We start from the raw sequence: 10,032 nt of genomic DNA on the forward strand, positions 1-10,032 counted from the left end.
ACGCCTCGGCGGGCGGGTTCCGCGTCCCAGGACCGAAGCGGGTCGGTGCCCCCGCGTGGAGAGAGGGGCGGCCGGGCTCCCTGGACCCGGGCGGCCCCCGGCTGGGCAGGAGGCTGGGGCCAGGGGCCGGCCATGTCCGCTCGCGCCCCGGTGCCCGCCGCTGCCCCCCGGGAGGACCCGCCCGCCGTGGCCGGCGACCGGGACGCGCTGTTGGCAGCGGCGAGTCGGCGGGCGGAGCAGCCGGCGCCCGGCGAGCGGGAGGGCAAGGAGGCGAGGGAGGAGCGGGCCGCGGCCGCCACCAGCGCGGGGGCGCGGGGAGAGCCGTCACCGGCGCTCGTGCTGGGACACAGCGTGCCGCAAGCGGCCGTGCCCGTGAGGCCGCTGGCGCTGCACCTGGCACACAAGGCGCGCGCGTCCGGGGGTCCCTTCGGCGGGGAGGCTCCACCGCCGCCGCCGCCTCCGCCGCCGCCAGCCCCGCGGGACCCTCCCGAGGACGCCCGAGAGGACCGTGCGGCCGCCGGCCCCGAGGACAAGCCACCGCCGCCGCCGCCAAAGGGGAACCCGTGGACCAAGAAGCTGCCGCAGCACCTGTCCCCCGTGGGCACCGGCGCGCCGCCGCCCGCTCAGGACGCCCCGGAGGCCGGTGAGTGCAGTCCGCGGGAGGTGTTGGGTTCCTAGGTGTCATTCAACGTGCCGATTTACATAAATGGACATCTGGGAGCGGGAGCGACAGGAAGAGGTGGGACCTCAGGTTCTCCTTGACGGCTCGGGGCACGGCGTGGGTGACGGGGCAGCGCGGCCCGGCTGGGCTTGTGCCTTCACGTGTCGGGCGACCTGGACGCGGTGAAGACTGTGGGAAAGTTTCCGGGAACTTGCCAGAGTGTAAGCGAGTCAGAATAAGCGGATCCGTGTGTGAGTTGGGGCTCGCTTGGGAAGGAACTGGCTGCTAGGTAGAGGTGGCTCTGAGCGCAGCTGGCACGAAGGCGATTTTCGGTCGAGTTTCAGAGTGCCTGCCATAGGGCAGTTGATTCGGAGTCTGCTCTCCTGGTAGCCTGCGCGTTAGTGATTGGGCTGTGCCATCGCGTTCGAATGCTGACCAATGCAATATGGCCCTTGGGGCTTTATTTGGGTTGCAGCAGCTGCAGTTTGAAAAAATAAGATTAAGGCTGGCCTGTACTTGGTGGCGCATGCCTGTTACCCCATTGATGTGAAAGATTAGGCGTTCGAAGCCAGACTGAGCAATTTACTAAAGTCTTTCAAAACCTAAAGTTAAAAAAAAAGTGTGTGTGGGGGCTGATTGAAACTCCCCATTTGTTTTTAAAATTAAACTGTACTAAAATAACTGGGCTTTTCCTATAGAAATTGAGGCTGTTTTGTTGGAAAGTTTTCTCTGTTCTGTGGAGAAGTCAGTTGAACAGCCAGAGTTTGAGTACATTTACGGGGTTGTGAGGGTCAAACGCGGTGAAGGGATCCTGTGTAAATGTCATAGTTGAATCTGTCCTGTAGAGGGAGATAAATGTTGAACCAACTTAGTTTCTTAGCTTTTGCACGAAAATCCTCATTAATTTTGTTTGTTATTTTATTTGCTTTTGAAACACAACCCACGTGTTTAGCTCAGGCTGGTCTGGAGCCCTTGATCCTCCTGCCACTACCTTCTTCCAATTCCTCCTTCCGATCATAGGCATTTGGCTCTCCTTGTTAATTTTTACTAAATTTTGACACTTTAAGAAAAAAAGAAACACTAAATTTTGCTCTCAGTTAGTATTGGCATAATTCCTGCCTAGCTGAAAAGAGCTGTTTACTACCATTGCTAAGTGAAGAAAACATGCTATGCCAATTCTCTCTAACATTTAGTAAGAAAAGAAAGCCCTTGTTGATTGCTTTATTGACAGTTACCTCTCCACGTCTAGACTTTTTATTGAACTAACAAATATGAAGCCAGTTTTTTGTTTGTTTTAGCTTTTGTGTCTTTGTTGTTGTTTTGTTTATTTAGACAGGGTTTCTCTGTGAAACTGTCTAGGCTTGGTAAACCAGGCTGGCCTTGAACTCTCAGAGAGCAGCCTGCCTCTGAGCCACCACCGCCCAGCTGAAACCAGTTTTTATAAACACAGTTTAGCCAGGCAGTGCTGGTGCACACCTTTAATCCCAGCAGAGGCAAATCTCTGTGACTTCCTTTGAGGCCAGTTCCAGGACAGGCATGATAGCTACAGGGAAACCTTGTCTCAAAAAATAAATAAATAAACTAAACACAGTTTATTTTAAAGTGAGACTTGGCATTCTGTTGGAAGGAGGCCCCCAGTTTGTTCCAGGCTGCTTAGCCACAAAATAATCACGCAGAAACTATATTATTTAAATCATTGCTTGGCCCATAGTTCTAGCTTCTTATTGGCTAATTCTTACATATTAATTTAACCCATTACTATTAATCTGTATATCTCCATGTGGCTGTGGCTTACCTGGTGAAGTTCCTAGCTTCTGTCTCTGATGGCGGCTCCATGGCTTCTCTCTGACTCTGCCTTTTTTTCTCCCAGCATTCAGTCTAGCTTTCCCTGCTTACCTAAGTTCTGCCTTGCTATAGTTCCAGAGCAGTTTCTTTATTCATTAAGGTTATCACAGCACACAGAGGGGACTCCCACATCAACTTTTTTTCTGTACTTTATCATCAAGCTGTATGTACGTGCTTTTTTTTTCTGCACCCCCTCAGGAATTTTAATTTGCAAATTAATTGGGAAAATATTTCACAGTTTAACCTACTTGTGCCTTGAATATTTCGTCTTTCTTACATTAGGAATAGAGTGGCCCTTAACTGGGAATATGGCCCATACCTGTAATTCCAGCAGAAAGATCATGAGCTTGAGTCCAGCCTGAATTACTCTCAAGACCAGGATCTCAAAAAATCAAGAGTGGCCTGGTGGCTCACTCTTTTAAGTCCAGCACTCTTTTTTTTTTTTTAATATTTATTTTATGTGCATTTGTGTTTTGCCATGGGTGTCAAGTCCCCTGGAACTGAAATTATAGACAGTTGTGAGACATGGGTGCTGGGAATTGAACTTGGATCCTCTAGAAGAACAGTTAGTGCTCTTAACCACTGAGCCATCTCTCCAGCCCCCAAGCCCAGCACTCTTCTTGAGGGAATAACAAGCTGATCTCTGAGTTCAAGGCCAGCCTGATCTATCCTGTGAGTTACAGGAAAGCCTTGGTTACTTATGGAGACCTGGTCTCAAAAACTAAAGACAAAATCAAAAGGAGCTTCAGTTGTATCAATTTTTTTTATTGACAACTCTCAATTCTTGGGGTCATTCTGCAATATTAGCAATGCCTTTTTTCAGATCCATGTCAGGGTAGCAACCCTGACTCTAAGCTGTTCCTCCAGTAATAGGTAACATAAATAAGAGATTGTCATTGAACTGCTGAAAGCAATGGGTGATAGTTTAGTTGTTACTAAATGGATACTTGGCTTTTGGCAAGATCTTTGGTCTTGTAAATTAATGACATGGGTGGGTTCATGTCTTCTGCTTTTTTTTTTGTTTTGTTTTGAGATGACATTTTCTGAGTTATCCAAACCTCATTTGTCTTCCCAGGAGCTGGGATGATGGTCATTAAGGAGCCAATTTGTTTGTTTGATTGATTGATTGTTTTTCAATACAGGGTATCTCTGTCACAGCCCTGGCTTTCCCGGAATTCACTTTGTAGACCAGGCTGACTTCAAACTCTGTTTAGGCTGATCTTTGCTAAGATTAAAGGTGTGCACCACCACCAGGTCTATTGGAGCCAGGCCTTTTTTTTTTCCACTACAAGGTTACTTTTAAGGCTGGTACAGGGATTTAGGGCAATAGAGAAATAACCTATGTGTGGCACAAATAATAAAAACCCAGAGACAAATATAGGGGTTAAAGCTGAAGATCAGAAAAGCAGAACAGTCAGCTACTGGAGAGACCTCTACCAAAACTTCAGACCAAAAGGGCGAGATCCTGTCTCCTTGAATCCTCAGACTCCACACTCCACTGAGTTCCTGTTGGAGCCAGTTCTTAACACTAGAGTGATTTCTTTTTTTTTTTAAAAAAAAAAGTTATTTATTTATTTATTAAGTATACAACATATTGCCTCCATGTGTGCCCACACGCCAGAAGAGGGTGCCAGATCTTATTACAGCAACCACCATGAGGTTGCTGGGAATTGAACTTAGGTCCTCTGAAAGAGCAGCCAGTTCTCTTAACCACTGAGCCATCTCTCCAGCCCAGGTAATTCTTGACTTTTCTTTTTTTCCCCTGAGACAGGGTTTCTCTAACTTTGGTGCCTGTCCTGGAACTCACTCTGTTCTGTAGACCAGGCTGGCCTCAAACTCATAGAGATCTGCCTGCCTCTGCCTCCCGAGTGCAGGGATTAAAGGCATGTTCCACCACTGCCGGTAGTTATTTCTACATACAAGCTTAGTGCTGTGGCTTCTCATTTTCCTAAGAAAAATGACTAGGATGATATAGGGGTTGGGGCAGATTGCTCAGTGCTTACTCTTCTTTCAAAGCACTCGTTGGCTTCTAGCATTTACGTCAAGAGTGCTCACCCCAGTTAAATAGAGCATCTATTGCCTTCTAATCCCTGAGTGTGTCTGCACGTGGGTGACACAAATAAAAGCAAGAAATAGAAAAAAAAAGAATGAGATGTGTAGTTGCACATACCTATAGCCCCAGCTACTCAGAGGCTGAGGCTACAGAATCAACTTCACCTTGGAGTTTGTGACCAGCCAGAGCAATATAATAAGGCAGAGCTGGAGAGATATGTGGCTCAGAGGTTAAGAGCATATGATGCTTTTTCAGAGGAGCTGAGTTTGGTTCCCAGAACCAACATCGTGTAGCAGTAAATAGCTGCCTGTAACTCAGTTCTAGAGACTCTCCGCACCCTCCTCTTACTCCTTGGGTACCTACACTTACATGCACATGCACACGGATAAATACATAATTAAAGTGAAAAAGGTAAGGCCCTGATCAGAAAGAGAATAATGGTAATGATAAAAAAAAAATCAAGTATGTCCAGAGATCATTTAGGGTTTAAAGGATGTAGATTAAGCTATATTAAGTCTATTGATAGGATACTCTTTGTTTTTTGTTTTTCGAGATAAGGGTTTCTTTGTGTAGCTTTGGAGTCTATCCTGGAACTTGCTCTGTAGATCAGGCTGACTTCAAACTCACAGCGTCCATCTACCTCTGCCTCCTGAGTGCCGGGATTAAAGAATGTGCCACCACTGCCCCCAAATTGAAAGAGAAAAGCCTATCAATCCCAGCCAAACTGTCAGTCTTCATGTAGTGAAGAAATTACATGCACAAACTTTTGCCATAAACTATTATCAGAGTTAGATACATTATAGGAAGCATTTGGAGTCTTTAGGATATGATCATGAACTTATTAAAATTATTTATTTATTTTATTTATTTGTGTGTGTGTGTGTGTACGTGCATGCCACAATGGTTTATGTGAAGATCAGAGAAGAGCTTTGGAGTTGTTTTTCTCCTTAGATCGTGTGTGTTTGGGGGATCAAGCTTAGGTTAGGTGTGGCAGCAAGTTCCTTTACCTATTTAGCTAGCCATGTGGGCATCATAACCCCTCTGAACAAAAGCAAGCCAGATTCTTGATGGTCCCATGTTTTGAGACACTCCTCCACTTTTAGGATATCTCTGGTGTTTTGCTGCTTCTGGGAAACCAGATAAAACAATTCAGCCAAAGCCAGGCCCACCTTGGAATGTCTTGAATTCAGTATGGAGACTTATGATCTAAGATCTCGAACTATCCTAAGCTTGTGTTAAATGGTTGTAATTTAACAGTCCCTTCATTAAGTAACAGTCTATGGCTTGTTCATCACTTGCTTGTAGCTGTAGTTGTATAGTAAAACTCAGTCTTGTAGTGTAATTTCATAAAAACTCAGAATATAAAAATACTGATTTTGTCCATTTTTTTCATATTTATTTGAGAGAGAAAGGATCTCCCTATATAGCCCTGGCTTGCCTGGAATTTACTGTGTAGGCTAGGGCCGGGCTGTGGTGGCACCACGCCTTTAATCCCAGCACTATGGAGGCAGAGGCAGGCAGATCTCTGTGAGTTCGAGACCAGCCTGGTCTACAGAGCTAGTTCCAGGACAGGAACCAAAAGCTACAGAGAAACCCTGTCTCAAAAATCAAAAAAAAAAAAAAAAAAAAAAAAAAAAAGAAAAGAAAAAAAGAAAGAAAGAAAGAAAGATGTCTTTGTGACTATGTAGGCTAGGCTGACCTCATATGGACATGTCTTTGTTTTCCTAGTGCTAAAGGCTTGTGCTAAAGTGCTTGACTTTGTTACTATTTATCAACCTGTTTTTCTTTTTGGGGGAGGGTAGGGAACTGCAAGTAAGTTTGCTGTCAGTAGTACCTTCGTGAAATTCATCTTAAGCAAATTTCATATATATTATTTATTTCTATTTTATTATTTATTTACACATAGTATTTTTTTATATCCTTATAAAAGTAAAACTATTGGGGCTCAGTTGGTAGACTGCTTGCTGTACTCACTGTCTGTCCTAGAACTCGCTTTGTAGACAAGGCTGGCCTCAAACTCACAGAGATCTGCCTGCTTCTGCCTCCCCTAAGTACTGGGATTAAAGGCTGGGGGGGGGCACCACCGCTGTCCTTTTAGCTAATCTTTTATAATTTAGATGCACATTATTATTATTATGCACATTATTATTGTGGAGTAATCCATAGATAGAACTCACATAGCTAATTTAGGGCTCACCTATTGAGCCTTGCTAGTTTTCTTCCCTTATCTTGACAAATATATATATATATATATATATATATATATATATATTTTTTTTTTTCGAGACAGGGTTTCTCTGTGGCTTTGGAGCCTGTCCTGGAACTAGCTCTGTAGACCAGGCTGGTCTCACTCACAGAGATCCGCCTGCCTCTGCCTCCCAAGTGCTGGGATTAAAGGCGTGCGCCACCATCGCCCGGCTATATTTTATATTTTTGTATTTGTTTATACCTTAGGGTAAATGTAAAAATGAAGTGTTATACCACAGTTATTGCCTCTTTGATACATTGCCTTCCAGTGACTATATATTTTATTTGTTAGCATAGGAGAGAATTAAGTATTGTGTTTTGAGTTTGGGGAATTTTCTACTTTTTTTCAGACATCTTGCTGTATAGCCCAGACTGGCCTTGGTTTTTTTGTTTGCGGTGCTGTTTGTTTTTTTTTTTTTCTCAGCCTTCCCAGTACTAGAAATATAGGCCTGCACCGCCAGCCAACTTGAGTTGTTGGATATATTTCTTTAAAGATTTGTTTAACTGGAATTCCAAACAGTGTGAGCCACCATGTGAGTGCTGGGACCTGGGCCTTCTACAATACCCACCTCTCCAACCCCCAAATATTTTTGCTGTAGATTTAGGTTTATATCCTCTCTATCACCCACACTGCCTTTTTTCCCCCATATGCCTGTATTTTTTTAAAGATTTATTTATTTATTATGTATACAACATTCTGCCTCCATGCATGCTCACATGCCAGAAGAGGGTTCCAGATCTTATTACAGATGGTTATGAGCCATCATGTGGCTGCTGGGAACCGAACTCAGGACCTCCAGAAGAGTAGCTAGTGCTCTTAACCACTGAGCCATCTCTCCAGCCCCCTGTATTTTTTTTAATTGCATGGATTGGTTTTTTTTTTTGGAAAATATTTATTTTTTGAAATTATAATGTTAATTACACATTTCTTCATTTACTTTCCTCCCTCCAAATCCTCCTATATACCTCTTCTTGCTCTTTTTCAAATTTATGGCCCTTTTTATTCCTATATATATTCAGATATATAAACAACCTGTTCTGTTTGTAATGACATACATACATACATACATATATATGTGTGTGTGTTTTCAGGGCTGACCTATTGTTTAACCAATTGTATTTTTCCCTGTTTCTCCCTCTTCAGCATTCCTTTGTAACTTGTGACTTTTTGTGTAGGATTCAGGCTTTATGGTAATTCCCCTGTCCACTTTGGCATGTCTATCAAAGGTGTTGTCTTCAGTCAGGTAGTATTAAGGTATTTATATTGGTAATATAAATTCCTACACATACTTACTCCCTGATCTCCAGTTCTTTCTGTCTTCTGCCCTCTTTCTGCACTGTTCCTTGAGTCATAGGTGAGTGAATTGTATTGTAGTTATATTCAGTGGGACTAGGCTACACAACTCTGCATTTTGATTGATTGTGGTTTTCTTAAAGAGAAGTTTCAAGTTTCCTTGAGTATAGGGAGAACTACACTTGGATATAAGGACATATTTAGAATGTGGTTAGGGATTATGCTGGTTTAGTAAAGTGCTGGTTGTAGGTTCTCCAAGATCAGTGACTTTGCCAACCTTGGGTTGTTGGCTAAGTTCCTGTACCAGGCGTGATTTCCTTATTTTTAAGCAGGTCTTAAGCCTAGGTAAAGAGACACTGGTTACTGCCGAGATTATGTGTGCCAGCATTGCGTGTTCTTTGTTATGTTTTATCCATATGTACGTGTATGTATGCACATATGCATGCTATCTATTCCATATACTTGTAGAGTATTACAGGTACATTTCACCATGCAGTGTTACCTTTCTTTGAGCAATAATCTTTTAAAAGATATATATATATATATATATAGTCATTTAATTAATTTGTAACTGAATCTCTACGTAGTCCTGGGTATGCTGAAATTCAGTGTAGATTGGGTGGGTTAGCCTACAAATGTGCCTGCCTCTCTGCCTCCTGTGCATATGAATGAGAAAGAGAGAGTAGCTCATACTGCTGGTAGACTCTTAGTCCCAGGCTGGTATGACAGTTGTGGTGACTCACACCTCTAATCCCAATACTTGGGAGGAAAGCAGAGACAGAATCACTTCAAGTTTGAGGTTAACTGGTCTGCATAACCAGTTCATGATAGCCAGGGCTGTACATCCAGACCCCGCTTCATAAGACGACTCCCCAAATAGATAGATGATAGGTAGATAGACAGATAAGTGAGTGAGTGAATATAAAAACAGATGCTGCTTTAAAAGCCTTAATTTAAAGACAGTTTTTATGATCAGCCATTGTGTTTTCTTTCAAGATAAGGAGAGATGATGCAATGGTCTGTTTTGCTTGTTTGGGGTACTGACCTTGTGAGTTGAGTAAGCTCTTTACCTGCCATTGAACTGCAGCCCCAGCCCACAAAGTTCTACAGAGACCTGTTACTTTCCTTTTTGTGGCTGGATCTGGCTGTCCTGCTTGGTTGGTTAGCTGTTGTTCTCTCTCTCTCTCTCTCTCTCTCTCTCTCTCTCTCTCTCTCTCTCTCTCTCATTTATTATGTATAATCGCTTTGCCTGCAGTCCAGAAGAGAGCACCAGATCTCAATATAGATGGTTGTGAGCCACAATGTGGTTGCTGGGAATTGAACTTAAGATCTGGAAGAGCAAGCAGCCAGTGCTCTTAACCTCTGAGCTATCTCTCCAGCCCTCTGTTTTATCTTTTTTTTTTTTTTTTGCCAATTTAAAACTAAGTAGCATTATCTAAGACAGAACCACAATTTAGAAAATTCCTCCATAAAATTGGCCTATAGTTAAACCTGTGGACCTTTTTTTTTAAATATTTATTTATTATGTATACAATATTCTGTCTGTGTGTTTGCCTGCAGGCCAGAAGAGGGCACCAGACCCCATTACAGATGGTTGTGAGCCACCATGTGGTTGCTGGGAATTGAACTCAGGACCTTTGGAAGAGCAGGCAATGCTCTTAACCTCTGAGCCATCTCTCCAGCCCCCACCTGTGGTCCTTTTTAATGAATGCTTGTTGGAGGACCTAACACATTGTGGTCCACCACGACCCAGCTGTGGTGTCACCCCTAGGCTGGCAGTCCTGGGTGTTGTAAGAAAGGAGGCTGAGCAAGCCAGTAAGCAGCACTCGTTCATGGCCTCAGGAACAACAGCTTTTGCTTCTACCTAAATCCTGGCTTCCTTCTCTGATGAATTGTTATACTGGAAGTGTTTTGTGTGTGTGTGTGTGTGTG

General features: G+C 43.7%; 1 protein-coding gene across 6 annotated transcripts in view; it reads left to right on the top strand.

Moving 5' to 3' along the window:
• Larp1b (La ribonucleoprotein 1B) overlaps positions 1-10,032 on the top strand; it is a 74,287-nt gene continuing 64,255 nt past the window's right edge. For 4 of the 6 annotated variants that reach the window (XM_050138272.1, XM_050138273.1, XM_050138271.1 and 1 more), the window contains exon 1: positions 1-643. In XM_050138272.1, coding sequence (XP_049994229.1) covers positions 133-643 — 511 coding nt within the window. In that variant the 5' untranslated portion in view covers positions 1-132. Of the gene's footprint in view, positions 644-732; positions 913-10,032 lie in introns of those variants that run through there. The other 2 variants (XM_050138275.1, XM_050138276.1) reach the window with 2 other exon arrangements.

Source organism: Alexandromys fortis, unplaced genomic scaffold (genome assembly GCF_014885135.2).
Source record: "Alexandromys fortis isolate MF-2015 unplaced genomic scaffold, M_Fortis_MF-2015_v1.1 scaffold_15, whole genome shotgun sequence".
Classification (NCBI taxonomy): Eukaryota; Metazoa; Chordata; class Mammalia; order Rodentia; family Cricetidae; genus Alexandromys; species Alexandromys fortis.